A 17,122-nucleotide genomic window follows, 5' to 3' on the forward strand; every position below is an offset into this window, starting at 1 on the left:
GTAGGAAGCTAATGGATCACTTAGACTGTGAATAACATTACAAATTAGTCAGCACAAATATTTGGCCAGCCAATTAAACCAGGGTCTGACTAAAGGTCACCTAGGGTGTTAGTGATGCTGGGTAGTCCTGAATACTCTGACACTAGGAGTTGTCAATCCCTAGTAAATCATAGGGACTTTAAAGTCACATTAATGAGCTGCATGGAGACTACATGAATTTGCCAAATGTGTTATAGTTCCTCGGTTGACATTCATTCATTCATTCCTGAAACATGTTTGTAATGCTTCTAATATTCATGCAAATGATAATAGGTTGCTGAATCACTAACTGAAAGTGACACCAACTAAAATGGCACCCATAATAATGTACATATAGTATAACTTGTTTAATTCTATCTCTAGATAGTGCACAGGTGACAGAGAGAGAGAGAGGGGGGAGAGAGTGGGTTCTCACCTCAGCGTGTCACCAAGGCTGAGCTAAATGAAGCCTCCTCGTGGAGTTTATTCATGCCCCAGCAGCGTAGGTCAACAATTAACACATGAACACGATACACTATCAGCTTAGAGGCCAGCATGCTAAGGAAATGTTATGTCTCACAACCTGCCGTGAAGATTACAGCTACAGCAACTCAAGGATTAATGAGAGCTGGTTCCCTTTAACAAACATACAGTACCTGTCAACTCTTCTATCTGTTTTCGATTTTTCTTCCAGGGTTCAAGGCTGTGTATTTATCGTACGCACAAGATAGGGTACATGTACCATGTACAATGAAATGCTTTTGAAAATATACATCGACTGAATCTGTATGTATGCCTTGGCTCTTTACTATGCAATGCAACATGTGGGCAGTATATATATGGTGCTCAATATTCTTTAGGGGAACTAAAACATTTACCGCAGAGTGACTCAACACGGCCTAGTGTGGCCAGTGAACAGTGGGCTGTCATTGTGCCGGACTGAAGGACATTCATTTGAAGAGCTGCCCTCTCTCATTATTTATAGACACACCGAGCGAAGACCCCCAACAATTATAGAATAGACTCTTTATGCCCATGAGTGCTCGACATGTCTGTGACCACCGCGTGGACCCTCTCTTTTCAGATACCTGCACGTACGTGAAAGATGTGAGGAGACAAAAGGATATCCTCAACTTTCCCTTTCTCTCGTTCGGTGAAAAAAGGCCCATTTAAAGCCTTTATTTGTGCAAAGCCTCTCATTAACTCTGCTCATGCTGTATTCCTCAGCTTGCCATTGCTTAAGTACTGGGTTTTGTAAAAAAGCTACCAATTAGTCTCTCATCAGCTCCAATTAGAGGAGACAAAGCTTGAGTAAAGATAACTTGATGAGGAGGGGGTTCATGGATGGGGGTGGGGCTGGGAGGGAGCACAACAGTGTAACTCACTTAAGAACCACTGGTCATTCAGCCGGACTTGCTGCAGCGCCGGGGGCCTGCACCCCCAGCCTCCTCTCCGGACCCCCCTTTCTCAGGGCCAAGTGTGTGCTGGGAAGACTGGCCCCCCAGGAGTCCCAGAAAGGGAGCTATTCAGCCCCTTTACCTGTTTGCAAGCACTCTGGGGCCCTACAATCTCGTATTGTCCGGCCCTCCCTCCCCAATGCTTCCTTAAACTTAGGCCCTAACAAGAGCAAGCTCTCAACAGTGTTCTGGGGGTGGGGCGGGGGTGGGGGTCTGGACACGTTAAAGGGTGGCTTTCACCTCATTAGAACTGAATTTGCACTGTCCTCTAATTATGTGGGGAGGGTAACAATGTATTTTTTTCATCAATGCAGGTTTTTTGGGGCAGTTAATTTGGTGGCACTAAATGTCTTAAACGCATTAATTAGTACACAGAGTAACATTAATTTCCTCTCTCTCTCTGTGTGTGTGTGCTCCCTCCCTGTTTCAAACAGTTCCGTACTTTGCCGTGGTAATAGAATTACCTCATTAATGTCTTTATCCAGCACAGTAACTCATTCATTCTCTGCCATTAGACATTAATTGAATGCTCTGAAGAAAGGGGACACTCCCCCTCACATTTTAGCTGTGGGCAGTTCTAAATAATGAGAGACGAGTAGTGAGATATAATTAGGAACAAGGGGCATTTCGGCAAATATTTGAAATCTTTTAAGGCTCGCCCCTTGTACGTCAATTAATTACTTCCAGATGGTATTTTGCTGAAATATCTTGGCAACTTTCCCCCCACTCTAAGCGTGGTAAATGGGACATGCTCAGGGCTTGTATTTTGCCCCCCCCCCCCTTTAATCAAATGCAAATCATAGCGCCCACTGTTTCTCTGAACATTGCCTCATTGTGGAACAAAATGAACAACATGTAAACAATGTAATGTTTAATGAAGCTGGTGCTTCCGACGTGTTTAACTGTGAACATTGATTTAATGACGTTGGCTGTTACATCAAAGTGAAGTCAAAATGTTTTTTTCTGAACTGATAATATATACAGATTACAGGGAAGCATCACGAATACCTCATATAGCCCTCATTCAGTTCCTTCATGAGCAAGCTCTGTAAAAGAAGAATGAGGCAGCCTATATTTGACTGTGTTGTATGAGCCTCACCATTGGGAGATATTCACCCTAGTCTCTCCATGTACTGTAACTTCTGTACATCAGCGCCAGAATGACTATGTTCCTTCTAGTTCACTGCTGGGCATCAGAATGTCCATAGGGTTGATCCTGCTCTGAAACCACCTGACCTGATCTACAACACCCCACCAAAGGTAGCCCATGTACAGTAAGAGGGTTACCTACATCCATGGGACCTGACAAATCTCTACCTGCTGCCCGGTATTGGTCAGCTCTTGTGGAAGTGGTCACTGGGCAGGAAAAATGCAGATACATGGACATATGCATTAGTTAGCTTATGCACAATTACAATGTACATGCTGAATAAACAGGCCATTACTGCTCAATCTTGTTCAAGTCATTTGATGGTGAGTGTGCAACCAGATGTAAATAAAATACATAATGTGATGATATTTCATTCAAGTACCTACCTGTGCATCTCCTGTAGCTCAAATTAAGCAGCTATTGAGGGGAAGTATGATGCCCAGGGTTCTCAAAGGAGACACTATTGGTGATCAGTCACTGCCACCTGATGGATGTAGAGAGTATTGCAAGTATCAGGGACATCTTTGGACTATCCCTCCATAGCACTCGTGATCTTTGTGCATCTACAGTGGGGTGTGATTATGGGTGATTGGTTGTGGTATATGGATTATACCATAAAGATATTAATTAAACTGAAAAATATGACCCTGTATTTGGCTTTAACTCAGGCAAAATAAAGTTGTTGAGTTTTCTCAGCTTTCTGATTCAACACTGACCCCTATTGGTCTAAAACATAGCATCACCATAGCTCACAGTCTGGTTATCTGAGTAAAATCAACCCTTAACCTAGATAGAATATTCCCACACTTAGAAAGAGAGGGACTGAACAAGAGAGTGGGAACTGTTCCTCAAAGTTCCTCAGCATCAGAGCTGCAGTGGCATCAGAAAAATAATCTCTGAATAGAACAAACAAAATGCAGTGCAGTTTAATATGAAAGGAAACACACATTAAACATGTTTCCATTTGATATATTGTACTAAAAACATTTTCCTCTGGAAAAATAACATGAATTATACCAAGTACAATTCTGATGGAACAAGATATTCTTTGTAAAATAATATTTAGATAGTTTTTTTTTCTTTTCTTGTAGATGTGTTTGTGTTAACCGCCAGTCATATTTGGCAGCTTTAGGTTCTCTCGTAATGGACCATTAATATCAAATCCCAGAGGACTAACTATAGCCTCAGCACGAAACATAACAAAATGAATAAAGAGCAGCTTCTGCAAAAATCCATTTCCTCTTGTTTAAGATTGACCCCTTGTCCACCCATGTGTTAGAAAGATTGGGCTTTTTTTAACCTCTGTCCACCTGGGGTGACGGATTGTGACAGAGAGATGGTTAGATGTGATTTATGATCTTCAGATGGCCGAATGTTCCTAATAAATGAACGCGGTGCTAGACTCCTACTACTCAGTATGTCCTCCTTGCCCACATGTGGTTCATACAATAACACATACTCAGACGATGGATCGCTTGCACAAGTCGCATAGTGTGTGAGAGATTTGGAACAGCGCAACGCATCAAGCAGTGTATGCTTCTACAGTTTTGGTGGAAGGAGGACAATTTGGTATTGTGTTGACGGAGATCACTATGATCCAAAGAAAAATGTTACAGAAACCTGTGTGTAGAGTTGTCCCATATCCCCGGCGTTGTGTTCTAAAATCAAATTAGACCAAAGAACCGCTCTCAGCAAAGTTGAGGAAAAAAACCGCCCACATGAAGCACTTGCTACTGTGGAGGAGCTCTCCACAGCCCTAATGAGAACTAGGGAGCATTGTTGTGATCAAGACCCACACCTCTTGCACGTCTGCCCTTCTGACAGAGAGAGAAAGAACGAGAGAGGGGCGCAGATGAAAAGAGGTATAAATAGGCTGAGAGAGAGGAGGAGGAGGAGTGATTAAGATGGTTATCCTCGCCGCACCCCTCCTCTTCACTTCAAGGCCTCACTCATGCTGCTCCAACCACTACAGCCCACACCAGAAACAACAGGAAATGGGTGGAGGGGCGTTCTTCACTATCTTTAGCAATTCACTCTATTAAACAGTTCAAAATGAACAGATATTCAGTGGAAAAGATGAGAAGAAGTGGACCATATCACCAGGGGAAGCTACAAATCACTAGGCTGACTATGGCAGAAAGACAGGTACTGTTCTTATAGCTGGCCTCATTTCATTTTAGCTTCACTGAACTATAAACTGGGTTTTGAAGATAACTCGTGTGCTTGTGTTAGTTTAGATTGATGTAGAAGGAAATGCAATGATTAACGGATGGATGGATGGATAGACGGAAAGAGAGAACGGTGAATTGAAAGAGATGAAGAGAGAGAGAGGGATGAATATGGTGAGATGAAGAGAGAGAGATATGAGAGTGCATTGACATGCTTTGTTGTGACAGCACCTTTAGAGCTTCCAGAGAGCACATTTAATAACAAAGTTTAAGTCTGTCTTTGTGAGTACCACTCCAGCATGACCTCCTGATGACCTGTCTTTTTCTGGGATGCTCACACTAGTCTTGGAGCTGGGATGCTCACATTCTGCAGCCATGGCAACAGGATGGCATTTGGAGGGACGCTAACATAAAGAGATGAACACTGCAGTCTGAGTCTGTACCTTTCTAACGGAGGCGTGTACTCTTTCACATAAAAGGCCGTCAAGGAAAGGTGCCTTCATCTGGAAGAGAAGATTGAACTCTAATAGTGCAGTCGGCTTCCATGTGTGAGGCAGTAGTAACGTTAGGCATTCGAGACATAAGGACTGAAATTAACTGGGACACTGTGTAAAAAATACTGTTGAGCTACGACATTCAAGTCCAATAATACAAATGATATAAATATCATACAATTCTGTTTATAATACAAAAATAGACATTTGATTAAAAAAAGAAATACATTCTGATTTTGAGAGTAAAAAAAAAACAACAGTTAAATAAAATACTTCAATATTTACACCAGCCCAAATTGTAATTGGCCTCAAATCATCCAATCAGAGTCTGTTAAGCCCCGCATGGTTTTCCTCTTCCTGTTACTCTTGGCCCCGCCTCCCCAGGGGTTGTGGTCCTTGTAGTCCTCTCCGGAGCCATCTAGGATGTCCTGGTTTTCCCTCCAGCTGTCGGGGGCCGTGGGGAAGTCCTCCCCTGGCGTGAGCATGGACCTGCCGAACACCTTGCTCTGCAGCTCGGCGATGTCGTTGCGGATGTCGGCCATCAGCAGCAGCAGGAAGTCAAACGAGCCTGGAGGGCCCTGCGGCAGACGGGCCAGGGAGAGAAGATGAATCCCACGGTCATTTCCTTACATTTCACACAGTTTATTTCTCAAAAAACGATTTCATTAATCGCTATGTGTATGTATAATGATAGTAATGCCTTGTTATTTTACACAAGGCAAATGGAATCTCCTTATCAACGGTGTGTTATTGATAGAGAGCAGTTCCAGTGTTATGTACAGGCAGGTATAGAGCAACTTGATGTGCAGTGTTTCTCAACCCTCTGTCATCATTAGTGTGATCTATTGGGTCAGGCATCTTCAAAAGGGCTCTTTTCTACAGCGTTCCACATCCATCGTCGGCTCTGGTTCGGCTCCTCCCGCACTGGGGTGGGAGGATGCCCGTTTGTTCATCGACCTCTGACCCCGCGGGTTCACGGCGCCAAATCTTTATCTCCCGCCTGCCAGTCGCCGAGCCTCCCTCCTCCCGTCTCTCCCTGGCCAGCCTTCAGAGTGGAAGTCCAAAACATCCTGGACCCAACTAATGTGGAAAATATGGCGTATACGGCCACTCCACTCCCTGAAGCTGCTGCGTGGTCCGCCCCGGCGCCTTTAATGTCTCGCCAGCGCTGTCAGAAGCGGTCTGGACGGCCGCAGGTCCGAAGACGGGGGCGGGGCTAACTTGAGTTACACCCTGCCTCATCTGAGCACTGTCATGATTCACTTTGAGCTCCCCATCAGATCTCTCGTCACATAACGTGACCTACAGTATTAACATTCTGTAAAAATGCTACGTTTATAAACTTGCTAGAAGTAGATCACTGTGCAATCCCTGTTTGTCAGCCATGGTGTATTACTGTACTCTACTGTACTGTAGCGTGTGATCTGCATAGTGCTTCAAGGAAGACCAAGTATAGAGTCTTACTGGTGGTCCGGAAAGGCCAGGAGCCCCTCGCTCCCCCTAGAGATACAAAACAAATATTTGGGTAAGAGGAGTAACAGTACAAAGGACTCTGACTGGTCGTCAAGCGTCATCATACAGTGTGGACATGGAAAGACAATATATATCAACTGAATGTGAACTTGGGTGAACAGCAGAATGCAAATATTGGATGGGGATATTTTGGATAAGGTATTAAGGGTTCAAGTTCGGTGGTTGGGATTTAAGTTTGGTCATTGTGTTTAATGCTAATGCAAACCTTTTGCGTACCACTACAACTACACTTGTTCTAGCTTAGCTACTCCGAGCCAAACAGGGGGGCACCCTGTCTGCCATGAGGCCTGCAGGAGCCAACATATTGACACGGCTACTGGGATTATTAGCATGACTTGGGGTCACACAGGCCTCTATATGTTGTGGCAGATGGTTTGGATTCATGACTGGGATACAGATAGCCATCTCTATTTAAATCTCTAAACATAAACAGCCAAGCCATTCAGCAAGGCGCCGTGGCCGAGGCAGAGCAGCTTAACCTGTTCCATACGCGATCCGTAACCTGAACAAACACACAATATTGTGTGAGTGTGTGTGTGTGTGTTTGTGTGTGTGAGTGAGTGTGTATATGGCTTTAGACCACTATCACAGCTAAGGCTTTTGTAGAATATTTGCTTTCATACCACCCACATCCCATATGATTTGTGTGGCACGAGTGCCCGTGTCTATAAAATCCAAAAAGTTCCTCCCCCAGGGCGACATTTTGACTCAGAACATCTGCACTCTGGGTTTAAAACAAACCATCAGACAGGGTGGCACAAGCATCTCATTGTACAGGGTACCTGTATCTTGACAAATAAACATTGTTGGCACTTTGTGAGAGCTCTATTGTTTACATGTCATGTCACCTTTTGACCAGGTGAGGGCGTTATCTACGCCTGACGCATATCTCTCAACCAAGGACTTTCCTTTCCTCACATCCTGCTGATGATTCTAATCCTTTGTGATCTGACCACATAACAAACTGATTGACTGATTGTTTGTTATATCTGTACCTGGTATTTTATCCTGTTCAGCACTTTGGTAAACTATGGTTGTTTTAAATATGCTATAAAAACAAAGTTTGACTTGACTTGACAAACTACATTCCCATCTAGAAAAATGGAAATAAAAGGGATCATGGAAAGGATCCAAGCTCACCTTCATGCCATCTCTTCCTGGAGCCCCTGGCGGTCCCTGTGGAGGATGGAACAAAAACAAACATGTCAATACAAGTCAAAACAAACAGAAATACATGAAGGGAGACAAGGGAGGACTTTTTAAGAAGCAAAAATCACAGATAGCATCAACCCGGACTGAGGCTTTACTTTGGGCCTGTGCCCTCCTGTGCAACCCGCTGGTTTTATTTTTGTGTCTGTATTTCATTTTGAAGTTAAGGTCGTCCTTAAGGCCTGGGGACCATGTGCTGGTTGTGGGACTGATTTTCGGGCTTCTGATCCAGGCTTGTTCATACTGGGTACCAAGAGACTCTCACTGCCCTTCCTCACATGTCACCCGTATCCCCGCGGGGGTACGCCCAAACACGTGTGACCCGGTCGCCAAAACTCTGCCCAAAAGCCAATCAGGGACCACTCCCCTTGTCTTCGCGCAGTACCCGCAGACAGGCCTACCAGCAGGAGATGATCAGAGAGCAATTACAGCCCACTTACTGTACAATACAGGCCCTAGATCATCCTTCGACAGTAAAAAATACTGTACATTTATAGCGTTGCTAGGCTGGCGTCACACCGCGCGACTAAGTGTAGGTGTTGATAGGCGGACGTTTCGACACTCGCGGCACATAAATACGGGGCTTCACAAACCAGCCATGAATCAAAACATTCCTCTGCTGTCACATCTCACACGTTCCCTCTGAGGTCCGGGACATTATAAAAGGAAAGGTCAACACTTACAGACGAGGCAACTTGATAGGACCTCGACGTGGACCGAGGCCAACTAAAACAACAATGAGGTTGGAAGTGCATTCGGCTTTTTCGCCGGCTATTATCATTAACATTTGTCAACTGCAGGGGTCTGCAGACCGAGTCTCAGGCCTCCTTGGAGGACATGTGTGTGTGTGTGTGTGTGTGTGTGTGCATGCTTCTTGGCCCCCCCCAGAGTCTCCTCAGGAAGATGAATCAAGTGCACCTCTCCTGGGTCCCAACCAGCGAGGAAGAATAGAGACAAGACCAGGAGAGACCTGTGAGCCCGGTCCCGCTTTCCCCAGAGAGGCACAGCTACAGTGTAGGGAGGTCACAGTTAGGACACACACACACACACACACACACACACACACACACACACACACACACACACACACACACACACACCATAGGACTTCATTCCTACCTTGCGGGCTCAGGAGAACAGGAAGTGTACTATGAATATGATACCATGGAGAATATGATATAGATTGACTGATTATTTATTGCAACGTCTGTGATGGATTCCACATAGTGCATAAAAAAGAACCGAGACCAGAGACCCCCTGACGGGGGTGTGAGTGATCGAGACGGTCAGCAGCAGGACGGTGCATGAGGGTCTCAGTGGGGGGTACTGACCATGGGTCCCCGTCGGCCCTGCTTGATGTGGCTCAGGTCCGGCTCAGGTCCCATAGGCCCCATCAGTCCCCGGGGGCCGGGAGGGCCAGGGGGCCCCAACAAGCCTGCGTGTCCCGGGACTCCCTGTGGACCTGAGTCCCCTGGGGACAGAGCAGAGAGAGAGAGTCAGAGAGAGAGAGAGAGAGAGAGAGTGAGAAAGAGAGAGAGTGAGAGAGAGAGAGAGAGAATGCTGTTGCTAGCTTAAAGTCAAACCCAGGTGCTACAACGACGGGGTAGACAGTTTAGTAAGGCACGTGTTCCTCAACCCCTAGAGAGCAAATGGAGGTGGGGCGGCCTGTAGCTCAGGAGGAAGAGTGGCCGGCTAGGGATCGCAAGGTCCCCGGTTCGCTCCCAGCATTGTGCCGACGTGTCCTTGAGCAAGACACTGAACCACAGAATCACCCACATGCGGCACGGTTGTGCAGTACTTAGTACTGTCGCCTTACAGCAAGAAGGTCTCCGGGCCTTTCTGTGTGGAGTTTGCATGTTTTCCCGTTCGCAAGGGTTTCCTCTCAAAAGAACCCAACACGAAAAACAAGCAGAAAAACAGATGCTCTTCAGTCCGGTCCCTGACCAAGACCTGGACGGAGCACTTGGACTTGGTCCCCGGGCTCCATGATCTGGAGCTCCATGATCGATGGCAGCCCGCTGCTCCTGGCTGCCCCTGGAGGACAACGACTTGGATGGGAGAAATGCAGGCAACAATTTCCACCGGCGGCGCCTGAAAAAATTGCATGTGTGCCGCGCCGCCACTCACTGTGTGCAATGTGTCACGTGTGGTGGAATAAAGACCCCCCCGCCCCTCAGGTCGTAATAAAATGTGTTTGAATGCTGTATATATTGTTGCATGCTAATAAATGGGTCAATTCTGACTAAAGTGATCTTGACTGAAGTGTTAAAATGTATTCCACAAAGTTCCATTCGGCCTTGAAGAGTGGCCGAGTGTATCACAGTATTGCTTGGCAGGTCAGAGACAGGACACGGGTCAGATATCAGAGAGACTTGATCTTCCTCAGGTGTCTGTCGGGGGTGGGGGGGGGGGGAGGGGGTCCACCATTGCACCCTGATAACCAGGCTGAAACCTAGGAGCGGAATAACCTGAGATGACCCAGACGGTGAGCGCCGGTCGGGAGAGAGAGAGGAAAGATGAACCGTTTAACCGTAGCCAGAGGTCAGAGCCAGAGGTCAGAGCCAGAGGTTTCCACTGAGGCTCACCTGGAGGCCCAGGCACGCCCGGAGGCCCAGGCAGGAAAGGGTGCGAGGTCAGCATCTTCTCGCTGGTCGTCTGCTTGTGGACCTCCACGCTGTTGGGCAACATCTGAAACAGGAAGTAGTGTTACAGCCAGGGCGGGGGGGGGGGAGAAATGATACGCACGCTGCGAGTCAATTGGCTGCCAATCACGGACGCAGTCTGGGGAAATTGCCGTACGGCGAACGTTCAAGGGCCTGTAATTGCCATCAGATATATGTATTACATGACAGGGAAATTACGGCGCTCATGCTTGAGGGATGCCTTGCAGGGAAATATATGGAAAACAAAGTATGCCAAAGTACAAGTGTAAGTACAAGTGTACGCCAGACGTGAAACTGAACACGCTGTTTGTTGCAGCTGCAGAGGTTGTGTAGCAGGGGAAGCCCGGGTGAATAATAAGGTGGGCCAGGCCAAGCCGAGCTGGGCCAGGCCAGGACAGAGCCTGTTCTGTATGCTGGGGGACGGGTGGGGGTGGGGGGGTTGGGGATCTGCCCTAGAATCACAATTCCAGTAGATTCTCATTTGAAATTCTATATCAAAGACTGTCTGGTTCCACGGTGGAGCTGGGGTTGTATGACTAGCCGACCTTCTGCAGGGCACATGACCCCACATGGCCTTTGGGAGGGGGGTGGGGGGGTTCATGAATCCCAAATCAAGCACTAACCACCCCTTGCCTGTGCTGGTCAGAAACTGACATTACCTAGCCTATCCGTTTGCAAGAATGGAGCTACCAGTACCATAACATTGGCACTGGACTGTTTTCTATAGCACAACATGACTATGTTTTCTCAATTTCTTATAGCACACAGCAACACATCCAACATGGACCACACAGCTGCGAGCCATATATCATGTGTTACAGGGGAGAGTGGTGAGCGGTTGCGCTGACAGAGTGGCGTTCTGATAGGCATTGACTGTGAAGGCCGGGAACACCCTGAGGGGAATATCAGCGCACCGCGGATTTTAACATGACTCACCAGCAACTTTCACAGCCACGGACATAAGCCTCAAAACCAACTAGCTACAGTACTTGACACTGTTTCAATCATTTTTCACAAGGCCATAAACCTGTGTAATGCGTCTTAGGGGACCTGTGAGAATGGAGGTAGCAATAAATTTACCATATTCATTATCTAACTGGACCTGCCAGGTGTGTCCGAGACTAACTGGCTTGGAAGGATTAATGAGGAATTACAGTCCAATACTCCACAGGAGTCTAAAGCACTGGTTATAAAGATTATCCAGGTGTATTGGAGTGTACCGTAAAACTTTTAAAAATTAAACACCGAGTCCCAAATAGACCCCTGTCCCTTTTATTCGCTGGGTTTGGCTACACGTTTTGATAAATAAAGGCTGGTCTCAATTAGAAGTCAGGTCTAGTCTTTGTTGTTTATCTGGTTGCCATGCGACGATGCAAATCTTTCTTAATTTTAAATTGTATTTGTATGAAACGTTAGTTGGCAACACGGAGACAAACCATGGCAACACAGAGACAAAAGTATGGGCCAGACTGCGTAGTGGGGGGAGGAAGCAGGCTAGCGATGAGCTAGAGATAAAAATGTGCGAGTGGATCCATAGCATGCAGGCACAACATCTCGGTCTACCACAGGATGATCAGGATTAAGGCTAAAGAAATCTACCGGTAGCTGGTTTGTTCAAATGTTTTTCAGACGAAGTAGTACGAATAAATAGGCTTGAAATCACTTTTTGGGGCTTTCATCCTCACCCTACCCTAGGCCGGTATTTGGTAGGCCTTCCTCCGGGCTTCTCTCTCCTGCATGAGGTTGGCCTACTGTACATGCGCTGTCTTGAAGCCAGATCAAGATTCATAAATGATATGTTATTCGATAGCCTAATTTTTACGCAGGTAATATTCATACTGGTTTAAATAAACAATTTGGGAGTATTTCCCATCTTTGCTGAGTTTTGGAATTCAAGGCCTGTACCATATAGACACCTGTCCCAAATATAGGCCAGTTGAGTTCAGTGATTGAAGAAAATAAAAGCCTGGGCTATTAATTAAAGTTTCACGGTATATAACATCAGTATGCCGATGGTCTAAAGCACTGGTTATAAAGATTATCCAGGTGTACTGAAGTGTATATAACATCAGTATGCCGATGGTCTGTCCCCTCCAGTGTCCTGCTCCCGTCGTTCTACACTGCCCAACACCTGCGGTCGCCAGCACCTTCTGTTTGAGCTGCAGAACCGTCATCTTGATCTGGTGGAAGTCCTCGCAGGTGGCCGAGCACGTTCCCGCCTTCATCACGTTGTCAGACTTCTCAAAGAGACGCGCTGCTGGGGCACGCAGGGAAACACAAGAGTTACCTCACAATTACCTCACAATTACCTCATAATTACCTCACAAGTTACCTCACAGGTTACCTCACGACGTTCTGCGTCTAGGTGCCCTGCTCTTATCACGATCTGACAGTCTGAGCTTTACCACAGCACTTACACTTATTATTCCTACACAGATAACAGGTAAGAGTAACTCAGTAACTTAAAACCTTGTCAAGTGACCGACCGTGAAAGAACTGACTAGCTATGTTGGCAATGAGTGACGAGGGGGCTGTGTAGCTTAACATCGTAGCGGCGTCATTAGCCGGAGCCCAGAGTTACGGGTGATTGGACATCCTAGAGGGATGCAGGAAGCAGGTCTAGTAAATGTTTCGGGGGGTAGCGGAACAGAGCTGTCTGGTTAGGCGCAGAGCACATGCTTCGCTGGCCCAACAGCACAGCTGGATGTGTCTATACGGGACCTCTCATGGGACCGGCACCAGACCTGGGTCAAAACACTTATCTTCCGAAAGATCATTTTCTCTATAGCGTGCTGGAAGTGTGGGTAGGGCAGCTGGCAACTCTAGGAGACAGCTTTACCTCCAGCCTTGCCCCCTGGTGAAAGTCATTCTTACTTCACATTATGAATAATGGTAGGTTGCTTGCGCAACCCTATGTGTGCGTGCTTGAGACAGCTATTATTTCCCAAACCAGATGACCTCAGCCTCGAAAGTTTGGCAGCGCGTTTGACACCCAGCCGAGAGACGTGTGAATGTATTTCATGGTGGTGGTGAGAGCGAGTGTCTACGTTCTGCTATTCCACACCATGCCGCCGGCCCGTAGCCCTCGGCCCCTCAGTGCTCCGCTCAGCGGTTCTGTAATGGAAGATAAACTTGAGGGAGGAAGTAGCAAATCTCCAGCTTCAGGCCGCTCCATTTACTAACAAATCTCGGACAAGCTGTTTTTTTTTTATCCCCTTCTCCATTTCTGATGTTTGCCTCAGATGCATCAGGCAAATCAAAATAGACCGGGAGTCAAGGGAGCAGCCGTGTGGGGCTTTGGGGGGGGGGAGAGAACCATTGTGACACGTAATGGAGAGACTGGCCGCGTAACGACTACCAGGTGTCTGTACTCCGCTCACACGGCCCGGGGCCCTCCTCCGGGAACGGAGGGAACCGCCTGCTAAAAATACAGCCCTCACCTCTCTCCCCCTTGGTGCAGGTCTTCCCGTCCTCCTCCATGAAGTACCCTTTCTCGCACTCGCACCTGTAGCTCCCCGGGGAGTTGAGGCAGACCTGGGAGCACACCGTCTCGTTTTTGTCGGCGCACTCGTCGATGTCTGCGCCGTGACGGTGGGGGAAGGGGGGGGGGCAGACAGAAAGAAAGAAAAGGGGGAGGCATGAAGGCAGGAAGAAAGAGAACACAACTGAATGCTTGCCCGCTTATTGTGCTCCACTGGTCTCTGGCGAAAGTGGCGTGTTATGAACAGCCTGGTATTTCCAGGCCTGTCGAGGCCTCTGCCACTCCAATAACAACCGGCAGTTGTTCCTAGGATTATTACAACGAACCAAAAAACCATTATGAAGAGATTAACACGACCTGCCAACTGCCAACAATGGAAATCTGCCACTTCCATTGTCTTAAGTCCCCCCCCCATACAGTACTTGCGGTAGCGAGCGTGGAACAGTGGTTGGATCCTGCGCTGCGTGCGCCGCCGGGCCTTACCGAGACAGTACGGGTTCTCTCGGTTCCTGTGCCGCTGTCGGTCGTAGCGGTAGCCGGGGTAGCAGGTGCACACCACGCGTCCGAAGTGGTCCGTGCACTGCTGTTCACAGGGGGCGCCGGCGCACACGTCATAGTCTGCGAAACCACGGGCACTGTGTTTCAATAGCATCAAAGCACTCACTCCCTGATGCTCCCTCTGTGAACACTTGGTTTAGTCAGCTAGCTCATTTGGCAGCTCTGGAAAAGTTGACCTTCAGACTTATGAATAAGGTAGAGTTGTACCTGCTGAAATGGAACAAATGGGAAACCCATATTAAAGGACCCTGATAGAAGTTTGAATTGGCATACTGTATCATTAATCCCTCTATACCCCAATATATTGTGTACCGTTGAAAAACACTTTGTTGTTGTTTGTTGTTATTTAATTTTTGTCTCACTGTTCATTATGTATTATGTTGTGTTTTGTGTTTTGTCTTCTTAAAATAATAAAAACTATAAATCTAAAAATAAAATAAAAATAAAAAAATAAATAAAAAGCACTCACTCCGTCTGCATGTACAAACACGACAGAGCACTTGTTTTGAGGCAAACTAATCAATCCCTTCATATCATGGTTACATCAACTGTCACCTCCGAGTAAAAAGTGGAACAGCGGTTGCCGATGGGCATTTAGAAATGCATGGGAATATAAAACCACATGGCATATAGAGCATGAATCCCACAGCAATCAAAAAATTTTTGGATTTGCAGAATGAAAACTGGCAGGCGTTCTAACAATTTAACAAAGGTTAAAACAACAGCTTATCAATCAAATGTTTTGTGCTAAGTAAGGGGAAATTTCTCCACAATATGTCTGAATGAAATATAGCAGCCACAGACATCCAAAGAGCTCGGGAAGGTTTCCGTACCTTCAGGTATGCACTGGCCCAGCACAAACTTAAACCCCTCACAGCATTTCTTCCTGAAAAAAGATCAAACGAATTACATAAAGACACTACAGGACACATTTAAATCCATTAAAGACATTTAACCCAAGACACATCTCTTGCGGTTCAATTATAAATGATCTCAAACCATAAATACAGTTTACATTTCAATAGCGGTTTCCTATGAGACATGTTTGACGGGCCTGTTTTGACGATTATCTGTTCTGATGTGATAACCATATCCACAAAACATTGCCCAGACATAGTTTGGGATGCCAGGACCCTGAGCTGTCTCTGGACATTCTGAGTTGTGATGCGTTGGTTCACACAAGAGGCAAACCCAGTGAAACACAGTCACCACAAACTCTCACTGGGGATGTCAAAGGAAATAGCTTGGTCTCCCTCCATTTTCTCTCCAAGTTGAATCATCATCATACTATAATGATAAGGAATCTCTGTATGTACAGTATGTTTGTCCAACTATCTTGAGACCCGGGCAGTGTTGAAATTTGGCAGGTGTATTGCTCAGGACGCAATGAAGTGCAGTGTCGTGTGTGAAACTGTTTTGGATAAGGGGTTCTCGAGAAAGCTGCAGGGCAGCAATCGGCCTGTTCCTTTCGAACGGGCACTGCACTAGTTGTTTGTCACAGTCAAAAAATACTACAGCAGGAATGCGTTCGGTGGATGTGCTTTGAGTATGATATTTGATCAAATAATAAAGTCCCACTGTAATGTTTGTTGTTGTCGCAATATGTCATTACTAAAATTGGCCATAACAGTACAAAAACTTGAGTCTTGAGAACACAGGAGCTTGAGTATGCTATTAATTAGGTTACTAAGAGTGACTCGAACACTATTCGAGTTTATAGCAATAAAGCATTGCCAGGTGTTTCTCTTCAAACGCGATGAGAGAATCCCACTCTCACCGTGACATCATAGCCATTCGGCCATGTTGCCTTTGATATCTCCCAGCTCAGGGGTGCTAAAGACGGATGTGGGCTCTGTAACAGTTTCCAGCCTCGATTCAGGTGTGGTGGGGTGGGGGGCCCCATTTAGCCTGCATGGCTGCCAGTATATAAGTGCCTCTTTCCTAGCCCTCGTGCTGTGTGTGTGTGGTCTGTAGATGCCACCGTTCAGCTTCTCTGTAATCCCCTCCTGATGCCGGCAGACATGTTCCGCGTGTAGCTGGGCTGACTTCTCGTCCATGAAGATGCCCCTCTGCTCACTCCATTCACAGAGCAATGAAATGGCGCGTGTTAAAACTGTGCCACTGGAACTGAAATGATGGGGAAATGTGGTCTTCAGACCTATTACATTACAGCGTGATGCAAAAAATGTTGGCCAAATATGTATTACCCTGGGTGATTCATCCAGATCAGTCCGGATTCATGAATAATCCTAGGACAATTTCGTAACACGCCACACTTAAAAACATACAGTATACTGGGATCTTTCTTCTTTCAACCGTAAAAAGTATAGTCCTCAAGGGGACACTTTCCGGCACTAAATGTGGAGCCATATATTAACATATGGCACATTT

General features: G+C 46.5%; 1 protein-coding gene across 1 annotated transcript in view; it reads right to left on the minus strand.

Moving 5' to 3' along the window:
• Positions 1–5,595: 5,595 nt before the first annotated feature.
• ccbe1 (collagen and calcium binding EGF domains 1) overlaps positions 5,596–17,122 on the minus strand; it is a gene marked incomplete at its 3' end in the record, with an annotated part of 28,136 nt that continues 16,609 nt past the window's right edge. The window contains exons 3-11 of the mRNA XM_084442382.1: positions 15,565–15,617; positions 14,657–14,791; positions 14,133–14,270; positions 12,840–12,949; positions 10,615–10,717; positions 9,361–9,500; positions 7,961–7,996; positions 6,752–6,787; positions 5,596–5,865 (exon numbers count right to left, since the gene is read on the minus strand). Coding sequence (XP_084298508.1) covers positions 5,596–5,865; positions 6,752–6,787; positions 7,961–7,996; positions 9,361–9,500; positions 10,615–10,717; positions 12,840–12,949; positions 14,133–14,270; positions 14,657–14,791; positions 15,565–15,617 — 1,021 coding nt within the window. The remainder of the gene's footprint in view (positions 5,866–6,751; positions 6,788–7,960; positions 7,997–9,360; positions 9,501–10,614; positions 10,718–12,839; positions 12,950–14,132; positions 14,271–14,656; positions 14,792–15,564; positions 15,618–17,122) is intronic.

The sequence above is a fragment of the Borostomias antarcticus genome (assembly GCF_949987555.1).
Source record: "Borostomias antarcticus genome assembly, chromosome: 8".
Taxonomy (NCBI): domain Eukaryota; kingdom Metazoa; phylum Chordata; class Actinopteri; order Stomiiformes; family Stomiidae; genus Borostomias; species Borostomias antarcticus.